The 23,213-nt window shown below is 36.4% G+C and overlaps 1 protein-coding gene across 4 annotated transcripts in view; it reads right to left on the bottom strand.

Moving 5' to 3' along the window:
- Positions 1-23,213, bottom strand: part of SNTG2 (syntrophin gamma 2) — a 218,087-nt gene that overhangs the window by 81,693 nt on the left and 113,181 nt on the right. For all 4 annotated transcript variants that reach the window (XM_033056798.1, XM_033056799.1, XM_033056800.1 and 1 more), the window contains 2 exons: positions 7,932-8,019; positions 889-980 (listed from right to left, as the gene is read on the bottom strand). In XM_033056798.1, the coding sequence (XP_032912689.1) occupies positions 889-980; positions 7,932-8,019 (180 nt within the window). The remainder of the gene's footprint in view (positions 1-888; positions 981-7,931; positions 8,020-23,213) is intronic.

Here is a 23,213-nt window from a genome sequence, read left to right as displayed (position 1 = left end):
TTTAAGGAGTTAATCTTTAAGAAGTAGTATAGCGAGACAGTGCTCAAAGAAGTGCAAAGCTTGAGAGAAGTACAGTAAGAATCAGACAATTATACCATTGTCTGAGCAGAAAAGGAAAAATAGAGAAATCTTCTGTCCATTCAGTGGGTATTCTTTCTGTATAATTTAATATGCAACTGAAAGACTAGAGCTAAGATTTGTTAGGTGTCAAACAGGTTTTGAGCATGAAGGTCCACATCCTTGTACAGCTAGTATTTACATCTTCAATCTTCATTACTAAAAGGACAGCACTGTTGCTTACTAAGACATCCTATCTTCTTTGGTGACTACCATTTTTCCTGGAGAAAGGAACTTCTTTCCCCACAATACTGAAATTAATTTAATCACAGTTGCTCACTGCAGAAAAAAAAAGCCCTGAATATCCTCTGGGTTAAATAAGGAGACATTTTTTTCCTCTTTTATTTCTTTCACTTTTTCTCCCTATCTTTTCTATTTAAAAAGTTTGTTTCAAGAATTCAACTTTACATTATTTTCTTAATTCCACATGCATTTCAGCACCTCCCACTGGATCAAATTCAACAGTATAATGCTACAATTCAACAAAGCATGACAAAAGTTCACATGAATTCATGTCTAAATAATGATTAAATCTTACTGCGTTCACTCTTTCAAATTTCTCAGCTGTCTCAGAATAAAAACCTAGCAGTACAGGGACATGTGTTGAGGACTTCGTAAGTACAGAATTTTACAGTATGAGCATTTAAAAATCAATCACAGCAAACAACAACAAGAACAAAACTAGGGTAATCTGACTCCAGCATTTTGAAGCTCAAAATGGTAAAAGAATTTACAGAGCTTACACCATGCTTTTATTATTCATTTACATACCGTGTTAGTTGAGTTTCCATTTAAGTGTAAGCCACTGTCAAAGAGAGGTGATGAAGTTCCACTGCTGTGATCACTGGGTGGTCCAGGGGAACCTGGAAATCAGATAAAGAAAAATAACTGCTGAGATTAAAAATATATGTATATATCAGAAAATATCTATTGCAGCTGTAAAACACAGGAAGAATTTATAATATAATTTACCAAACCAAGACAGAAATACTACCTGTATTTTAGAAAGACAAACAGTTAAATATCCATATGCTATACTTAATGTCTAGAAAGAAAAAAAAGGTAGCTAGATGTCATCTGAGAGAGGCTGTGCTCATGGGATCTGATTGCAGGATTAAGCCTTTTTTCACCAAGAATAAGACATGCAAAACCAAGTAACAAGTTCAGTTACACAAAATGCATTTAATAATTTAAAGACAAATTTTCTGTCAAGTCTTGGAAGTCTCTCCTTAAAATACAACCATGGACTGTTTTTGTAAACAAAACTAATTGGAAACTTTCAGGCATGAACTAACTGGACACTTAATTATTGGATATACACTTTATTATTGGATACAATTTATTATTGGATATATCTTTTCCTTAAAATGCCAGTCATTTTTAAGAAAGATGTTCCTTTTCAAATTCAGAAATTGAAAGCAAGCAATCACCCTAAACTGTTAATACTATGTCAATACGCTAAGAATACACAGTTACATTCTTTAAAATATCTCTCCTTTTAGCAGTTATGCACCATGATCCCACTTTAGTAGTTAAAAGTGACTCCAGGAAAGCTTAATACTTTTGTAACATATAATAATGGAAACAGCACAAAATCACATAATTGTGGAATTTCTGCTTAAATGAAAGGTTTTAACAAATAGTACCAATAATATACAATTACTGTCAGCACTTGGTCTTATCAATAATGCACATAAAATCAATTGCACAGCACTTTATTCATCATCACTGAAAACTCATTTATCCATCTGAAGGATTCACCTGAAATTGCCTGTAAATCATCTCACATTAATAAGTCTGCCAAGTCTAACATCGCAGAAGTCAAAAAGCCATTCCTAGTCATATATTTTTGTATGTATCTTTTGCATATATCTGGAAGATTAAGAAAAATGGAACTTAATGCAAGAAAAGCATTTTCTCCATTACAGACCTGTCAGTTCAATGCTGAGGTCTCAGAATTATAGCCCGGCTTCTGGAGTTTCAGCATGTTTTTGTTTGGAGTCCTTTCTGAACAGTGCTAGGTCATGTCAGCAGAAGGAGTCATTCTTTGTTCCTATGGATCTAAGCCGAGCACTGACTCTAATAATTGTAATGCTTTGTAGTTGCTATATATGTACAGTAGCTACAAAAATTTATGTTCATAGTCATACACAACTATAGTGACTTGATAGAACAGAAGAAAGCTCCTAATTTTTTTAAAAATTTAATTTAAAAAAACACCAAAAAAACCAAAATCCAAAAACTTGGTGCTAAATTCTCCACTGAAGAGTCTGCCTGCTGGTAAATCTGATTGACTCCAGCAGTAGACAATGATCACAGGTCCATGAATCAATCAGACTCTGAGAGTGGAATTACCCCACCTATTCAACAATTCAAACATTTCAAAAGACATGAGTTCAGGTATTTACAAATCTTTAAATTTTACTGTAACATAAAATACTACATTAGAATAATTGAGTATTTTTAAGTAGGGAAAACTTACATCCATCTCATGGGAAAGCTAGAAACAAAAGGTTAAGAAAGAAATCTCCCTCTTCTCAGAGTCCCATCAGATATACTTTTCAGCAGCTTCCTTTCATTTTGTGTGTATTCCTAGCTACACAGCCTGTCTCAGGCCATGCCACCTCCATCATTTGACTGCAAACAAGTTCACAAGTCTTCTAGTCTCTTCCCTGCTGTTTCTGCCTCTCTTACTCATGGACTACTCCTTCATGACCTCATTCAGCATTTTAGAAATTCCCACTGCAAATGCTCATCTATTTTCATGGAAGGTGCAGTGCTCTCATCTCTCCAAGAAACTATGTTTCCCTTCCCGCATGGCAGCCTTAGAGCAACCAGGGTTGTTCCTGCCTGTTCTTAGAACAAAACACAATATGATCATACTATCTGCTATTGCAGCCCTTTCCTAAGTAGATGAGGCTCCAAGCCAAGTTAAGGTACCAGTCCAAATTTTGGAACATTACTTCAAAAAAGACTGTCAAAATGTATTTACAGGTAACTCCCCACTCCATGGCCATAATCACAGAAATCACAGAATATACCTAGTTAGGAGGGATCTGCAGGGATCTGAGTCCAGCTGTCAAGTGAATGGCTCATACAGGGAGCAAACTCACAGCCTTGGTGTTACTACACCATGTTCTGAGCAGCTGAGCTACAGCATCCTGCTGGGTATTGATGCCATGAAAAGAGGCATTTGCTGCATTGTGAAGTTTCCAGCAATCGTTACTGCCCCGATGTGTGATTCCACCCAAATCACAGAAAACTGGCCTAAGAGACATAGAGACCCACCCCATGACAGGTATCATCTGTTTAATTTACTCATTCTCAGCTTTGGAATTCTTGATCTTTTGGGAAGGTTGGGTTAGCAAGGATCCTGTGGGAGAGGAAAAGATCTCTGCTTGATCTTCACCTGAGCAATAGCTGAGTATGTCCAGAGGGGAAAAAAAAGCCATAACATACCCTGTGAAATAAGAGTCAGAGAGACATAGAGATTGCAAGGATATGAATCTGAAGTTCAGAGAGGAGACTGAAAAGCCCCTGGGGGTGGCCCAAAAAAGCCAGGCAGGACTCCAAGATGAGAGAGAAAAAGGATCACAGATGATTTTGGAGAGCTAGCAGTAATTCAGGAAATCACCAAGCTAACATTAAACTTAACTCAAGAGCTCATTTGCAGTGGTATAGGTAGGAATTGTTTATAAATCTTTTTGTAATACTTTTGACAGAATAAATGAGATTTTTCGATTTAAAACATTAGGTATTTTACTACTTATTTTAATAAAGCTTAGATTTTATTTTTAACTTTAAAAGCCTTGTACTTCTTGACCTGGAAAAGTCTCTATTAAAGTTCTGGACAACTCAACAATTCCATCAATAGGACATTGTTTATTTCAGTCAGTGAATTACACTAAATCTCTAAATAACCAACAACCCCCAAAATGCACAACAGGAGAGCAATGTACAGCAAACAGTTAGCAAGACTTTATTATTAACAACAATTTGTCTTATGACTGACATTGCTGAATGATACTGGAGATCTCTTGTACACAAATAAAGTCTTATATGTTGAACTTGCTGATTAGGGCAGAGGCAACTTCCAAAAGACAAAAAGTCTATTCCAGGACAGCCACAAAATTAAAATAAAAGGAAACATTCTGGGTGTTTTTTAATTACACAGTAAGCTTTGCAAATTCAGAAAATTCTGTTCATTTAGTATAACTACAATTTTTAAGTGTCTGTTTTGCCACAAAATATCCTGAGTTCTCCTAGTAGCCATGAATCTTACTTAAATGCCTGCTACAAGCCTGACTTGACTCTGGGACGGGTAATGAACTTAGATTCAGAGAATCCTCAAGGACAATACAGAGAAGTGGATGCCATGATTATTCTGTAACAGGCTAAAAAAAACCCTCATAGTAAATTTTATCTTTCTGACCCAGCTCAAACATCCAAAATTCCTACTCTTGGTTTCAAGAAAGACAAATCTATCTTCTCTCTAGAGGACAGAGACGTTAGAGAAAGCCACAATCATGGGATGAGGAATTATCCTTGCCATGGAATTATACAACCCAATGAAGCAGACCTTATTGGCCCATAACAATTCTGATCCAGGCCTAATAGTTTTTCAAGAAATAGTTATTTGCCCTATGTAAAATTCTGCCAAGCATTCTGCAATATTTTATAAAATTGTTGATCAAAGAAATAACTGTGGTAGAGAATATTTGTTGGAATTATTTCATTTACTATTATGGTCAGTCTTTTAATAGTCTAGTAAGTGCGAAATGTCCCAGAGAGCTGTGAAAAAGACAAGGATCAACACTGGCATATCACCCTCGGTTGGGGGCACCTCCAAACACAGAAACAAGCAGTCCTTGTCTCATCCTTAAGTGATAGTTAGTCAGTATCCATGAATAAACCCATGCCAAATTCAGGTGGGGTTTTTTTGGCAATAATGGAGGAGTGAAACAGAAAAATGTCGTGAGAACTGTAGGTAGATATTTCTATATTATAACATCTTGTGCTTTTGCCATGACATGAGACAGTGTAGGGAAGGGAAGGGAGATGTATGAGAAGGAAGCAGGGGAGGTAGATGCTACTCCTGATGATGTGCTCACAGTGGTGCTATGGGTTAATGGGAAGAGACAGTATGATTGCAGTTAAAGTGAACATACCACAGCACTAAAACTGCCAGCACAGCAGCTGTTCTGACCAAATGCTGAAATGTAGGGGACCAAGTGCCTGAGTCTTCTGGGATGCCAGGAGAGGCCCAGACACTTCAGAATTATGCATGTATGCACTTAAATCATGTCTGCAGTGCAATTTGGAAATTTCTTTATTGCATAATGGAATTGCTACTTAGCTTTTTAAATGTGATGTTTCATGACTGGAATTCCCTTTTGTGCATGGACTTGTAAAAAGCTCTTTTTGAAACGGGGTGCTGTTCACTGTAACTCCATTACTATTCTTTGTAACTCCAGTTTATTTATTGTCTTAAATCAATCAGAACTATTTTCCATAATTTTATCCACCTTATTTGCTTATTTTCTCATCACAAGAATGGATATTTATAGCAAGCATTTACCAAAGATTGCTTGACTCACAGACCTTGGTTTGAGCCTCTATTGAGTAGCCACACAGAACATTCTAGAGAGGCTCTTGTGAAGGTCCAGGTTCAGTTCAAAAGGGTAATTTCTTAAGTTCATTACATGTCTGATACTACCTAGAAAGCGTTTTTTTTAGCATGTGGTATAAGGCTGGGATCATACATGGGACTGGGCAAGGTAGTATAATTTATGCCAAAATTTTCCTCATGCTCTGCATAAAGGAAGTAAGTCTGATAGGTTGCCCAAAATAAGCAGTTTATACTCAAGATGTTTCATTTTGGAAGCACTGATGTGCTCCTTGATAGTCTGGTACCAGAGAAGGTGAATGGCACTGAAAAAATTCCCTATTCCAGAAGAGGTTTTCTTTGAACAACAGTAATCAGGGGTAGACCCCAAATACTGCAAGCTGATCATGTTTAGAGGGGAGATGGCCTCCCTGATGACCACTGCTTTCTCTTTCCAGAAACAGCACTTTGTGGAAGCAGTGCTGTGATTTCAGCCTTCCAGATGGGAATTCTGCAGTGTCTCCTCCCCAAGATGTGCAAAGAGGGCACCAGTATTCCTGCACCCACAAGAGCTGCTTGTGAAGGTGGCAGCCAGCTCATGTAGAATGCGCACTAGGTCTTTGCGGTAAGGGCTTGTGGGGTGGCATGTCTCCAGAACTGGGAACTGTTTGGGGCTGCCCTGTACCAGACACAGACAGTTCTAGCCAGATCCCACATTACCACTGCAGCTGAGCTGGTAGCACCTCTGGGAAACTATTTAACAAATGGTAATGCAGAAGAATAGAGACAATAGTAAGGAAAAGAGTGACACAAAAATCAAATGGACCTCAATGTTAGTGAAGAAGTTGATGGACAATTTATTTGTTTGTTTCTCATTGCCTGAATCTATTTTAATAGGCAATACATTGATCTAAGTTTCCCCATGTTGCCTCTGCTTTAGCCATGACAGTAATTAATCTCTTTTGACCTCCGAGCTTTTTTGTTCTATTTCCCCACCATGTTCTATTTGAGAACAGGGAGTGAGAGAGTGCCTGAGTGGGAAGTTGGCTCTTAGCTAAGGTTAACCAATGTCAGGCAATGCAGTTCAAGTATGTGATGTCAGTCTACAAGATGAGATATGAGTTCTAGTAGGACTGTCATAGTCACAAATGAATACGTCCAACACAGACACTACTGGTAAGATGCTGCTAGCTTGACAAAATCATGTTGGATTTGGATACAGTTATCCAAGGTACTCTCAACAGAATTTTAAAGTTTTCTGATGATCTAGTAGGAAAACCAAACCTAAAGATTCATTATAAGAAACACTGACCATATATTTTCAAATGGAGATAACCAGTAAGCACAGAAAGAAAGGTTTTAGCAATGAAATGTATAGTTCAGCTGAGTAGAGGCCTGTCAAGTTGGCTTTTGACAGGTATAAAAATCTAGATTAAATTATTGACACTCTTCTAATGGCAAGATCTAAACTATGACACCTATGAGTCTGTTGAAATCAGGAAAAAACAAGTACATAGTCGAGCCCAACTTAAATAAACAAAATCTAAATAAATCCAAAGAATGAGACATGTTTCAAAACTTTTTGCTTATTTTGGAAAGAAAATAATCCGTTAAAATAAATTGGTGCAAAATTATTTATTCTGATTAAATAAAATTATTTATTATGAACACTTTTCTACTTGCAACACTGATCACAGCTGTGCAACTTGAATATTTTATCTGCTAACTCAAAGCGCCTCAAAATCCCCTAGTCTGTTGTTCATACACTTTTTAGTATTGCTACTGTTAAACTACTCAAATCTGCTGACAAAACCAATCAAAATAGCAAAGTAATTATGAAATACACATAATTAATGTTATCCATTTGTTTGGTACGTGTCCTCAAAGTAGCTTTCAGTATAAATGCATGATTCAAATGTTTGCAAACAGTATTTTATTGTATTTAGGCAAAACTTCTATTGAAGAACTTTCAGCTATCACCCATGACTGCATTTTAATGATTTTTTTTCAGTTTTATTTTGAATAATTATACATAAGCAGCAAGGCAGTATGCATTTGGTTCTTATATGTTAAACATTAGACAGACAATTTTCTATTTCTTCCTGTAAAGCACTCAAGGATTGAATTTCTACTTCTGTCATTGTCAGCTTATGACAAGAATACTGCAAAGAGGAAAACAAATTACTCCTATTCACTAATTTCCTCTTACCTAATGGGAGCTTTAAAAATGATGGAGCTTCCCTGAGGTATTGAACTGTGATGGTAACTTCATCGCCAGCATTTCGCAGTAGGTGTACCTGTCAGTGTGACAAATAACAGCTACTTTAAACCAAGGAACCATCAGTCATGGAAAGCACATTACTTACAATGAAATCAACATTCCTGTTGAACTATAATAAAGTCAGTGTAAGCATTTCTGACATGGAATGTAGAATAGCTTGAGGATCAAACCACACCAACAACAGAAAGGAGTAGGAAACCTTAATAAATAATTTGCTGGGCAACCTGATATAACATACCAGCTGAACACAACTCCCACTAACTGATTTTATAAAACTGACATAGAGTAGAAGGGAAATATGTGCTTATGTAGATATAATGCATTAATTTTGTCTGTGTACAAACAGAATGACACATAGAAATATATTAATACATCATACACATCTTGATCTTAAGTATATGGTTTGATTGATTCTGATAACAAATTAAGCACACTTTCGTGTTTTAAATATGGTCTCAAGTTCTGTGTCTTTATTGTCTGTAAACATTTGTTAACCAAAAGGGAACGCATGCACACACATGTATAGACATGTTTTAAACCATCAGAATTCACTTTGGGGCATAACATCCCTGATCCAGTTTATCAGAAATGGATGCTACAGCTTGTGGCCTCTAAACTGTGCACAACCAGAGCATTCATCTATTTGGCAGGAAAGTAACTAATTGTAGCAAACTGACTTATATAGATGTATTTGATACTTTAATGTACTGGGAGGAATTTGGTGGTTATTTTGTTCCAAACCACTGTTTTAGCACAGTGTCACTTTGGCCAACATCATGAGACAAAGGATTACCTCAAACATTTTATGTTTTCCACTTGGGTACCTAAAATAATGCTTTCACCAGAGACTGATGTATTCACTTACACGAAAACATCAAGCTAATGTCTGATAGAAACTAAGAACCTTCTTTCTTTTTTCCCTTCCACCCCATCTCCCCCACAGCTCAATCTGCTTTTAAATTATTTACTATGAAAAATACAACAGCGAGTGCTGCCTACTCAGCCCCAGAAATCTGAGTGTTGTGCTTTTGTTGACAACTGACTATAGGAGAACCTGAGATGTCACTGTGGGAAAAAACACCGTGGATAAAAAATATATCACTGATTTCTGACTAAAACATTTGAAGATGGTCACAACAGAAGTACAGTAATTTCACGATTATAAGCCGCACCATTTTGACTAAAATTTTGGTCCCAACCCAGAAGTGTGGCTTACACTCAGGAGTGGCCAATATATGGACAAAGTTCAGAAATTTCCCATCCCGGAAGTGCGAGCCACAGTGCTGAGCCAAGCTCGCAAATTGAGCACCTGCCAGTAAAACCCGCGATCGCACGATTGTTACAAATTGGTTACTTTGCTGCGAACGAAAGTGCGGCTTACAATCCGATGCGACTTATATATGGACAAAGAATGAAACGTTGCCGACACCCAGAAGTGCAGCTTACAATCAGGTGCGGCTTATAATCGTGAAATTACTGTAATAAAAAATGACAGTGTAGCAAACTTTGCAGGCTTCCTTAAGGTTACACAAAAGTATGTTAGGGCTGTGTAAGGGTCAGTCTGAAGACTGCCTGATCTCCCTCACAATCATCATTGAATGAATGGAGACCCTGAGACCCCTGAGACCCCAGGACTCCACCTCTCGCTTTGGACAGGAGTTGCCGGTCTGGCCGAGGTGGATGCTTGCCAAGGGACTGTGTGCAGGTGTGTGTGTACTATACTGTCACGGTACACTGCATTCGAGCAGGTATGGGGCTAGAAGAGCTGTACTTTCTGCACCTGCTTCCAAAAGAGACAGGCCCCCCACACAATAGTCCATAAAACTCCCCACTTTTTGGCCAGAGGCCACTCCCCTTGGAAACAGACTATAAAAAGATAACTTTCTGAAGAGACTTTTGAGATCTCTTTCTCACCATGGATGCAAGACATCGACAACATCGACGGATGACCCGAGGATGACATCCCATCTGTTGGTTGCTATTCCCCCATTCTCTCTCTCTCTCTCTCTCCCTTTTATTTCGTTTCACTATTCTCTCTCTGTCTTGTATTGTAAACTAAGCTGTTGACACTCAATAAACTGCATTGCTGCTTGTTGCTGAATAAAACTTCAGTCTTCTGTTGTTTGTCTTTTGCACCCTGGGGTCAAACGAACCATCACGGCCCTCGCTCACGTTGAACAGACCATGACAGGCTGCAAAGCAGACCAATGTGTCTGAAATTCTAAGGTGCAAGAAAACTTTATCTCCTGAAATCCTCTGCCCACAATTTCCTGCAGAAAATTTCCTGTTTTCCTAGTTTAGACATTATTTGTTACTCAATTAACACTGAAGATGATTGGTAGCTTTATTAGTCTCTACTACTCTATTACTCTACTATTAAAAAGATAGGACCCCCTATATATTCCCTTCCAAATTAAAAATGTCAGAAAGTATCAGGGCAAGGAGAAGTCACAGCTGGAAAAAAATACAAGATCCTGTTACTGAGTGCTGCTGTACTTGTAGTACCATTTCACTTTTCATTGCATCTAAAATCTGTTAAAAATGTCAACTTTAGTTCTTAATCAGTATAACAGTGTTTTGTAAAAATAAATAGAAAATTTCAAAGCCAACAAATTCAAAATGTAGTCATGATATTGTCCTGATATATCTAATGGGAAGAAATATAAACCAAATAAAATTAACACTGAGAACTCACTTTCTTATTCACAATTGCCATTTTAAATAAGCAAAAAAGTGAGGTACTTTGCAATAAAGAGAAATAATTTTAATTTCTTAACAGAAATTAGCCTTTTGCAAACACAGAAGAACAACTATGTTTTCTCTTAATTAAGCAAAGAATGTTTGTACACAAACATTTATATTTGTCAGGTGATGTGAGGAGACAGCACGACAGACATATTGTCTAATGTGCTTTTGGAAGACACCAGTCAAATTTTACTAAGATAAATCCAAAACCTGTTGGAACTGTTGCAGACTATGAGATTTCATTTTTTATTTCAAATTATGTTTTGAAAAGGAAATAACTCTAATATTAATGGATTGGTTTAAAATTTCCAAGCATTAGCAATACCTTGAAAGATATTCACACCGTATCATACCCTCCTGAAGCTGCTTAGTATTCTTCTGGTAGTTCCTGAAGAGGTCAAAGTGTTGAACCACACACATACTAACAAAACAAAATCAATTTCAGTGATCACAAGAAGGTCTTAACAGTCAGAAGGTCGCTAAATAATGCACTGCTCTGGGATGCTGAAGCTTTTGCTACAGTCCATTAGGTCCAAAAAAGACAAATCCAATATCTTTGGAGTAGCATTCATTGTTAGACTATTGTTGTAATAATATAAAATGAGAATTGCAGAAGCTAACTCTGTATGTGCATGTGTTTATGCACTTACTCGTGTTTATATGCATGTTCATATGAAAAAGGGCTTCAGCTGAAATACTTGCTTTTCATTCTGGCTCCAGGTTTTGGTTTCATGCAGGTTTTGCTTATCTCTAAGAACATTTATCAATCCAGAGTTTATTGCACTTCTCTTTCTCACATGCAGTTCTCAAGAACAGAACAGAGACAATGTTAAAAATTTAAATAGGAGATTCTATATCTCAGCTAACCATAGTAGAGAGTTTGCAGAGAAAAATATTACTTGTATTTTAGGAAAACCTAATGACCTTTGTCATCTCATTTTTACTGTCAACACCCAGTTTAGGGAAATTCTAAATGCCTCTATGCAGACAAGCAAATGGCACAAAGCATAGCTACTGTGCATTCTTTTTAAATTCTGGTTCCTTGTGTTTACTGTGATTTGTTCTAAATCTTCAAACATACGTGAAAAACAATATTCACACTGCTCAGAGATTTAGACAAAGTTTTGGCTGTTTGAAAAAGGTTCTGTCTTATCAAGAACAGCTATTAAAATTGAAAAGGAGAATGTTTTTGATGAATGAATTCACCCATATGCCCCTTTAACCAATATCTAATCTGAGTACAGAAGTCAAATCATTTCACTGTGGGCATTTAAAAGATTCAACTCTAAAGTATTTGATAATATCTTTTCTAGAAATCAGGAAAGATCTTTGAGGATACAAAGAAATCCTCATCCACAGATATGTATCGCTAAATACAGAGAATCTGGATGATGACCTTACACTTTAAACATATGAAGTTAGATGAAATTAATCTTATCTTGCATATATTGAAGAATATTTAAGACCTAACTCAGACTAAAAGTCTGAAGCAAAAATTCCGAAGTAGAAGGATGTGAATCACCCGATGAATGCCTCAGCTTGAGCTACAAGAATTTCACAAATAAAACACTTGAAATTCACATGAAGTGCAAGCCTTGGACTTGACAAGTATCTGGGTGGAAGGTTATGTACAAGCCTGCAACAGAGCAGGAAAACAACTGAGATGTAGTAAAATATATGAAGAATTAGACCATAATACATAATAGTAAAAAAAAATTTTAAAAAAACCCCAAATGAAATTTAGATAACTAAAAGTTTTAAAAATTCTTCAGTCTTCAGACAGAACAAGAGTATTTAACACTTAAAAAGTTTACTAGGCAAAAGTATACTTGGAGGCATTTAAGGAAACTTTGTAGTTTCAGCTCAAAACATAGGGACAGGGCTAAAAATCTGGTATTGTGCTTATATATCTATGAGTAGGCAAGGAAGACGTGGGATAAACAGACACCTCACAGTACAAGTAGACTTCTAAATGATAGTGCACACAAAATGGCTTTAAAAATAAATTTAAAAATTATATAGCAATTCATAGTGGAAGATCATGAGGCAGAATTGAGTTAGTTTAAGAAACAATGATTTCTTGATATTTTCTCTTTTCCAGTGGTGAAATATGGAGTGGTTTAAAAAAAAAAACCTTTTGATTCTTCTCTTCCTTAGCATTGCACTATTCAAAGAGCAATACAGTAATTTCATGACTACAAGGCGCATCCTTTTGACTAAAATTTTCCCTCGAACCCGGAAGTGCGCCTTATAGTCCGGTGCGCCTTATCTGATGTACAAAGTTGCGAAATTTGCCAAACCAGAAGTGTGAGCTGTGAGCCGTGGGAGGAGCCGGCAGTGGCCCGGCAGCTGGGTGAATGCAGGCCAGGGGGCCCGCGGCTGCCGGGTTGAGGTGGGGCCTCGGCCAGCAACTGCGCAGGGGAAGCCGGGGGCGGAGCCTCGCTGCAAAAAAAAGTGCGCCTTATAGTCCGGTGCACCTCATCTGATCTACAAAGTTGCAAATTTTGCCGACTCCCGGGGTTGCACCTTATAGTCCGGTGCACCTTATGGTCGTGAAATTACTGTAATGTCTTTCTAAATGCTTAGTTGGCTGATACAAAGCAAGCTTTTGTGTCTGAGCAATTTATACAAATATGCTAGGAAAAATGACAGTCAATGGAGCCTTTGGAAATTTTCATAGATTTAAACTTAACTGCACCTTCTCTTAATTTACTCAATTCTCACTTTTCTCTAATTTCTGCCTATAATTACAGTAAGAGATGTTTTTACAGATAGCTTCAGTATCAATTTAAACAAATAATACTGCTTTATGATATAAATATGAGGCATTATGAACAAAAAAAGAAATAATTTAATTTTTTTTCATTATTATGTACATTATTTTTCTATTTAATTACACACTCTAGTGTGTAATTAGCATTGTGTAAACAATGCTTACAAAACTGTCCAGAACATGAAAAATGCTATTACATACTGTGCATTGGAAAATAAATTTTGAGCCAACTCAGCTGTTCCCTGAAGCAATTAAAGTTTAAATAAATTTGCTTAAGGGTAACTATTACCTGAAACATGAAGACCCATTCCTGGGAAAGTGACTTTGCCATTTTCAAAAGTCCCAAGAGTATCAGAGCATTTTGGGGACCTCTCTCTAGAAATGCAGGTCAGCCTCAATCGTGATCAGTGTGCTATAAATAAAATGAGTTCAAAGCCACAGAACTCAAAATTAAAGAACAAGTCGTATGTTTTATTGCTAATCTACTATTATGCATTACTTGTAAAAAAGAAGAATTGCCTCAGGTATCAAAAACTCCCAACAGACAGATACATATCTGACTACATGTGATTGGATACCCATATGGTAAAATGGAATCAGTATCCATAAAATTGCAAACATTTCTGTTGTAAATGCAGTGCTTTTCAAGCAAAGATACTGGGACAGCCTAAGCCCGCAGGTTCATAATCTTCAGCTATATCTAGAAATCTTTTTAGATGATAAATAAGTGTCTGAGTTTATACAAACTTGAAGGAGTACAGATTGAGCTAAAATGAGCTAAATGCAGGTTTTCATGTAGCCATTACTTTCTTGTTTTCTTTGTGTTTGCTTGTATCTGTAACATACCTGCACAGCCTTAGAAAAAGATTTTATCTGACCTGAAGTTTCTGAGGAGAGAGGTATCAGCCAAAAACCCCTGCCATAATTTAATGGCAAGGGTATAAAATAATGATGAAGGAAACTTCAGCTGACGGATGGGCAATATTTAATGAAGGCTGTCTTGTGCTACCAAATGTAAAAACAAAACTAGAAGTTTTTGAAGTTTTTAAACCCAGCAGGTCACAGGCTGCATTGTCTGATTTAGAAATTTTTAACAATTTGGACATTTCTTCCTTTTCTCACAACAATCTTTTCCAAAATGATCCCTTTGGACTATGTCTTTTAGCCTAATCTAGAGTTAATATAGGATTAACAATAGGAAGTACCAAGAGGAGCTTTTGTTGATCACACATTAACTACACATTAACTACTGAAGTACAAGCTAGAAGACCCATGGAGTGATCAGCTCATTGCAGTTTGAATCAGCTGTAGAATTTATTTAGAATCATATGTTCATCCTTTCAGACTTAAAGAACTGGGGCACCTAGAACACAAAGAGATTTCTCCTTTATTAAACTCCTTCCATCATATAGATGAACATAAAAGCATAATAGGAATACTTATGGATAAAGTTCAGCACTATTTCATAGTTGTAGTACCCCTCCATGTAAGTCCTTAATGCTTTTGTTTCCCCCAATTCTGCAGACATGAAAGTGCTACTATCACCATAAACCAGCAGGTCATCTGCGGTATTCAGCACACATCAGAGAGAGATCTTTATAAGGCAAAGTCCCATACCTGAAACTTCTGCATACTGTCTCAGGACCATAGTGCATGATTCCTTGTAATTTTGCTATATTATAGGCTAATATTTATTCAGCACAGATCACCATGCAGTATAATATTTTATTCAATACTAAAAATTTCCTGTACTGAGAAAATATCATGCTATTTCATAAGGGGAATATCATTCAAATTGCACTGTCATGTTACAATCTTATGACTTAGTTTCTCTTCCTTCAGAGTATTGATTACATTTAGAGTCATAACTGTTTAAATGCAGGGCTATACTTTTTCTACTAGACATTTTTATATCAGACTTTTTGATGCCTAATATCATATCAGACAAAAAAAACCCAAAACAAAACAGAAAAACAACACCACGAAAACACCTTTTGATTTCCTAATTCAGTCTTTTAATACTTTTAATGCAATGTGTTAGCTTATTTGCTATTTGAAGTGTATGAATACACTTCTGCTCTATGTGTGTTTTGTCTGCTCTCTACAATAAGGAACAAGAGCCGGTGCTATTAGTCATCCTCAAGTCAGCAGCAAAACAAATTAGTCTGAAATATTAGTGATACCTATAAGATATGTTCACTTATTTAGATCACAATCCCATTAAGTCAATAACTTTTTGAAAAGAAATAATACTTATGTACAATTTATACAGTGATCTCAAAGGAGTTAATCTCTCTTGTGATCAGAAATACACCAATTTTGTTGATGGGTTAATTTTTTGCGGTTGTAAGGCCTCTATATAACTTATATTTTCCTTTCCATTTAAAAAAAAAAAAACAAACTTAAAAATACAAAATAACTGAGTTTAATTTATTTAAACAGCCTAAGTCTAATCTTTCACAAACATTTATTTAATTAATCTATTTGGAATCACCAGGGTGTGCACTAACTCTTTATTAGCTTTCAGTTCTGTTGTGTTGATAACATTGAGCTAGAGTGCATAGCACTTCAAAGTTCTTTATACTCTGACAAAATACTGAAGGTAACCTAATATAAGGGAGTAAAGTAATGAAAGGCACAAACATTGCTTAGATAGGAAAAGGAAGGTGTAACAGAGAAAAATGAGATGGAGGTGATACTGCTTCAGAGAAATTAGCCTAGCCAGAGTGGAAACCAAGCAGAGCGACTAAAAATGAAGAGATAGACAACTCTGGGCACAGGATATAAGGATCAAAGGAACCAGGAGTGGATAGGTCTTCATACTGATTGTATGGGACATAATACAAAGCTTTAAAGTAGCTTTTTCTTTTCCTACCAGCCCTTTCAAAGACAACCCCCCTCACTCCCCACACTCTCCCCACTGATTTATCCAGAGATAGTTTACACACTTTTGTTCTTACTCCAAGTTCCATTTTTGTTCATATATTTAACCTACCTCTATGGTACTCAGTTTTGTACAGGTGCAAAGTGGAGGAGGAGATGGAAGAAAGTACCCCTCTACATATAATTAAAGTGGTTGGTATAATTTCTCATAAATCAACATTTATTAATGAAATAAATAGAAATTTAAAAGGCTAAAAGAAACACCTTTTTAAAAAAAAAATTAAGTATTTTAAGTCCTTAATAATTTGCAAAATTGCAGACACACTCTGCTGTGCTTTACCTAAGTGCTACATTTTGTGTCCATAGCTTAAAAAAGATTTCAATTCTTCCTACAGCTCCTTTGTGTGAAGTACCTAAATTCTTCTATTAGTTACAGTAATTCTGCTTTTGTGTTCCAAGATTATGCACATTGGAAATGCTCATAATGCCAATGCACTTGCTGCTTCTCTAACGCAGGGAATGAAGTTCCTGTAAAATGATGAAGCTAAAATAGTAGTGCTGAGATATGAACTACTTAATTGTGAATACTTTCTTAACACATTTAGAGCTTGAAATAAAGTGGATTTCCACAATTACATTACAAAAGTTCTGTAATATTTTGAGGTGTACATTTTATACTGGTACTTATGTTACTTCATTTTTTAAAAAAAATAATTCTCTGAAATTTTGCTGTCTCCTACAAAAGCATAGTAAAGGTGCAAGTGGATTTGAATTTAAATGTCATAATCATGTTTTAAAGTATGTGAGTTTTATAATTTGCATGTGAAAGACTTTGGAGACCAAAAGTATCCTATAACTTGTTTCTTAGTGAGAAATGTTGCCAGATGCATTCAGTGAGGAAATAATCACAGTTCTGAGAGCATCTGGAAACAATAAGTATGAATTGTAGATTCCACAAAATTTTAAAGTTATACTATAGTTTGATGATTTTATGTAGCTTTATTTTTATGCAGTGCTGGGATACAGAATACTTATGGCAAATGAGCACCTGGAGAAAAGAAATGAAATTTAGATAGTTTTCATCCAAGCAAGATGAAAAACATTTTTTAATAATTTGTCTCACTGTCATGATAAGTCATGTTCTGCTGTGACTAAATCTCTATGAAAGTAGTTCAGGAAAATTCTATTGGGTAGCTAAAAGAAAACTATGTCCTGCAAATGTCACATATTAGCATTCTTGCTATTGATGTTTATTTCTGCCCACCTACATATCAGAAGCAAATTTTCTGAAGTACACAATAAGTCTTAATGAAAGGACACTAAACTCATTAATAAATGCTGCTTAATAAAAGAGTTTGTTCACTTGTCCCAGTTCCTGCCTCAGGTGTGAAGCATGCAGTTGTCCTGTAGATATATATTCAGCATTAACAGGTATTTGCTGTCCACATAACAGATGACTACAGTATTCTTTTAGAATTGATGGAGGAATGACATAGGAACACTGAGAACTACTACCAAGATAAAGTTAAGAAAGTAAAATCTTCAAAAATTTCATATCTTTTCTTTGATGTATCTGTAGTCCAATAAATATATTACAACAAACTAACAAAACAGAATCTTCATGAATTTTTCATGTGTAAAGAGATTCGCAATGAAAACTACAGTAATTTCACAACTATAAGGCGCACCAGACTATAGGGTGCACTTTTTTTTGCAGTGAGGATCCGCCGCCAGCTCCCCCCGTGCGGTTGCTGGCTGAGGCCCCACCTCCACTCGGCAGCTGCAGCACCGCGCACTCCCCTGCACCTGGCAGCCACGGCGCCACGGGCCCCCGGGCTCGCCTGTACCCGGCAGCCGTGGTGCCGCAGGCACCCCGGCACCCAGCACCCGCAGGTTCCCAGGCTCGCCTCCACCTGGCAGCTGCGGCCCTGCCGGCTCCCCCGCGGCTCGTGATTCACACTTCCAGGTTGGCAAATTTCCAAACTTTGTCCATATATAGGGCGCACCGGACTAAAAGGTGCACTTCCGGGTTCGGGCCAAAATTTTAGTCAAAAGGGTGCATCGTAATTTCACAATTATAAGCTGCACTGAGTATTAGTCGCACTTCTGGGTGCCAGGAAATTTTCATTCTTTGTCCATACATAAGCCGCACCTGATTATAAGCCGCACATTACAATACAGAGTGTGATAAAAGGTATCTATTCTATCACCATCTGTTGAGGGTGGGGGCAGTGATCCTTATCTCAACGGCATATGTTCTGCTAATGGGCCATCTATTGAAACCAGGTGGGGAATTGTTCTTTACCTTTTCACAACCCATCCTTCCTCCAGGGAGTCATTGTCTGCTAATGGCCCATTGAGTCCCACTGTGTGACTGATAAAATTACTTCATCCCATTAAAAGTTGCTCCAGCCAGGGGGAAGAGCCCAAAATTTCTTACCAAGATAAAAACAGAGGTTTTGGGACACTAAGGCAGCCCCTTTCTCCACTGGACTCCAGAGGAAAACCGGATTTCTCCACATCACCACTGGACCTCTGGAGGGAAAGTGCACCTTGTACAGGAGCACTGCTTCAACTGAATCACATCTGTCACTGCAGGAGGATGCAGCCACCATGGAATGGGACTGCTACCAACACCCTGCCTGACGGGGTGTCAGGTTGTACTCTGATTTTGTCAGGGTTTGGAGTTTGTTTCTTTGTAGTATGGTATTTCTATTTTAATTTCCCTAGAAAAGAACTGTTATTTCTAATTCCCATATTTTTTCCCTGAAAGCCCCTTGATTTCAAAATTATAATAATTTGGAGGGAGGGAGTTTACATTCTCCATTTCAAAGAGAAGTTCCTGCCTTTCTCAGCAGACACCTGTCCTCCAAACTAAAACAGCAGCTTTTTGTTCTTTGTCCATATATAAGCTGCACCTGATTATAAGCCGCACTTTGGGTTCAGACCAAAATTTTAGTCAAAATGGTGCAGCTTATAATTGTGAAATTACTGTAATTTAATTGAAATGATGCATTTTCTTGAACAGCTGCATGTCAAAAATGCATTGTGCTTAAAATTAACCTACAAATGGTTCCAAATCTGTATGTTCACTTTGGCTTACCCCAAATATAAATCTCCTAATAATAAAGAAAGCAAGGGGTCAATCTAAGATCATTTCAGCAAGCTCCCTGTCAATAATATTTTTGTGCGTGATGGATTCTACCCACACTCTTTCTGTTCACACATTTTTGTGTAACTGGAGACATTCTCTTAGTCTGGAGCACACCAAAACCTTATGCCACTCAAGATACCCTTACTTCACACTGTAAATTGTCCATTTAAAAAAAATGATAACATCACTATATTGGGAAGACGATATGTATAATCAAAAGCTAGTGAAAGTTTCTTATACAGAAACTAGTCATAGAAAAATTGATATGTAAAACTCTCTAAATTGGTTTTTGAACATCTAATGACAATGTAAGTCAGTGCTGGAAATTAGCTAGAGTGAAAAAAGTAAAAGATGCTAAAGGTTTTGGTTCAAACTCTAAACAGAAATCATTTACCATAATCTAAACAATCTAAAACAAACTCTGGAAATTACCGAGAAAATGGGAGAGCTATGCTGTTGAAGAAAGAAATCAAATGGCTTCATGACATGCAGAGGAATCACACAATCTTCACATGATGTGAGAAAAACTTAGTTACTGGTTTTCTTGATCTAGTATAATTACCCTTCCAATATTAAGGGAATATTTCTTCTGTCCTAAGAAAACCAAAACTTTGCAGAACAAAGGATGAACTATTTAAGTAAATCATGCAGAGTACTGCTAAAAGTACTGTGAAGTTTCATCTTGGCACCAATAAGATAGAGCTCCAAGACATGAAACATACAGTTTGTCTGCATAGAAAGATACTCAAATACTCATTTTTCACTCATTTAAGTGGTCAAGCTCTCTTTTTATTCTTGTCATACTTGAATTACACTGTTTATTTTTACTTCTTAACATCTTTTCTGTTGGGTGAAAAAGCATGTTCTGATCAAAAAGCTTTTCACAGGAAAAAATGCAGAAAATAAAGGAGTAATTTGAAATTAATAGTCAGTCTTGGGTAGAAATATGTGTAGCTTTGTAAGGGTATATATACATGTTAGTGTAGCAACTACATGGACAATCTAGATGAACAAAATTTCCTTGAACTTTGGTCTCTATTGTTGACTATTTCTAGTAGTAATCCTAAATTTTCAAACTTTCCATGTACATAAAATAAAAGTCTTACTTTTAATTTCTGCAAATATCATAAGGTTATTGCCTTAAATATTAATGAATTGCATATTTATACATTAGCAGAACATAACACTGCAATTTTCACATTGTTAAATATATATCTTAATTTGTTTGAAGATGAATGATTTTAATAACAGCATACATCAATAAAATCTACTCATTAATATGACTATAAGATATTACTACACATTAAATTTGTAAATAAAAATTATTTTTGCTACTTCTCAAGCATCCATTTGACATATTTTACAATTATTTTTATTATTTTATGATTTTATTTTATGAATCCATCACTCTAGCTTAATGTTTTTTATTATTTTATTAGTTTTGATATATTTGTTGAGTAGTTAAGTATTATGTGCATATTCTAGCTATGTATTCTCTGATACTTTTTCTATTTGATCTCTTTTTATCTGATATTATATGGATAAAATTCATATTCTATGATCCACTGGAACTGAATTCTAGAAGACCACGCAGAGAACTTCAATTCCAAAATAGCTAATGCTAGATTATGGATTAAAGAACAAATGAAACTAAAATCTCACTGTCTCAATGAAGATAAACAATTTTCAGGTTCAACCCTTGTATGGCAATTAATCAACCTAATGAAGAACAAGTTCATCACTGCCAGCCAGACGTGCCAATGACACATTAAATATTATTACAGCAAACATCTGAAGTACTAAATATTAAAAAAAAAAATTACTATAGACTAAAAGCTGTTCAAATTCTGAAAATCTAAAATTATTCCCACTGAATAGATTCTCTGTTTTAATGGATATTTTTTATCTAGCAATGTTCTTCTGTGAGAATATTTGTGAATAAAAAGTACCTTCCTGGATCATCGAGCAAAATTGCAAAGAGATTGACATTTGTGTGGAACATTAATAACATGTGAAACATACTAATTTACCATAAAATATATGAATAAGATATAGTAAGAAAAACTAGCATGCAACACCTAGTTTTCTGTTTTTGTATAACTAACTTCCCTCTCCTATATTTTCTAGTTAATGGAAATAATCCGTTTATTAATCCTTGAAATAGGATTAATTTCACAAAATCTTACATTTGAACTAATCATGGATTCATAAAAAACAGTCTACATGTGATTATGTAGAACCCTGTCCAATTCCCCTTTGAAAGGCAACAGTGATGGTTTTTCATCACATTTACTATTTGCTTAAGGTGGAAACAAACAGTTACTTCTATTGCATTTCAACAGAGGGCAGTGCTTACCTTGGGGACACACAAAAATCTTTCCAGAACTTATTTTCCTCTTTCACTAAGAACAGGGAGAGAAAAGTACTCAGAGTCATGCCACAAAATGCCAAGAAGTGTGTTCAGCCCTGTGATTATCAGGTGAGCCATGAAGAGGCTCAGAGGGCTGGAGCACCTCTCCTATGTGGGAGTTGGGGTTGTTCAGCCTGGAGAAAATTCAGGGGAAACCTTCCAGACCCTAAAGGGGGCTGCAAGAGAGTTGAAGAGGGATTTTTTAGAAGAGAACGTAGTGATAGGACAAGGGAGAACAGTTCTAAACTCAAGAAGGGGAGGTTGGATTAGATATTAGGAAGAAATTCTTTACTGTGAAGGTGGTGAGACACTGGAGTAGGTTGCCAGAGAAACTGAGGATGTCCCATCCCCAAAGGGTTCAAGGCCAGGCTGAGCAACCTGGTCTACTGGAAGGTGTCCCTGCCCATGGCAGGGTGTTGGAAGTAGATGATCTTCAAGGTGCCTTCCAAACAAGCCATTTTATGATTCTGTGATTCTATGAATCTAAGAAATTCTGTTGAATCAGAAAACTGCCATGTCGGGTTTCATTTTCTTTCACAGTTTATTGTGAATATCTTGAAAACTGAAATCCCAACCAGAAGTGGTACACCTGTGTGAGCTTCAACCAAAATACTCTTTATCTTTGCTTCCCTCTTTCTCTCCACTCAGGAGATCTGACTGCTCCTTTCATGCTATGAACAGTGACAACCTGATTAGCCATCAGGGAAAGAAAAATAAATTGCCTCTCTGACACACAATAGAGAAACTATATTAATTGCTGAATTAACATTTTCTGCATTCACAGTTTCTCCACACCAGTAGAATATTTCTAAAAATAAACTTATGTTTCAAGGGAATGGAATTATTTTCAATTTTCCACACTATTGTGTTACCTACTACAAAAGCAGAATTTTTCTTGGCGCTGATTCTGAATTATTTATTCTATATATACCCTTGGCCAGAACGATAGTAGCAGCTTGAATAATTTTGGAGAAAAACAAATTCTAGTATCAGAAGCAAAAAACAGGAGACTCAGTTTGTTGTTAAATTGTTGCTGACAGAGCAGCTAATTGTTTGGTTTGCCAAGAAGTAATCACCTTTTACTACTGCTGAAGTTCAAGGGTCAAGAAACAAAACTACTTATTTGGTACAATCAGGACCAGCTAACTACATAAGTTGCCCTCAGAAGGGAAGATGGTAGGTAGCAGACAGAACAAACTGGCCTCCTTTCCTAAAGTTCTCAGATTTTGTAGCCTTCTTTTCCAT

Source organism: Catharus ustulatus, chromosome 3 (genome assembly GCF_009819885.2).
Source record: "Catharus ustulatus isolate bCatUst1 chromosome 3, bCatUst1.pri.v2, whole genome shotgun sequence".
Taxonomy (NCBI): domain Eukaryota; kingdom Metazoa; phylum Chordata; class Aves; order Passeriformes; family Turdidae; genus Catharus; species Catharus ustulatus.
This window is presented reverse-complemented; position numbering and strand designations above follow the sequence as displayed.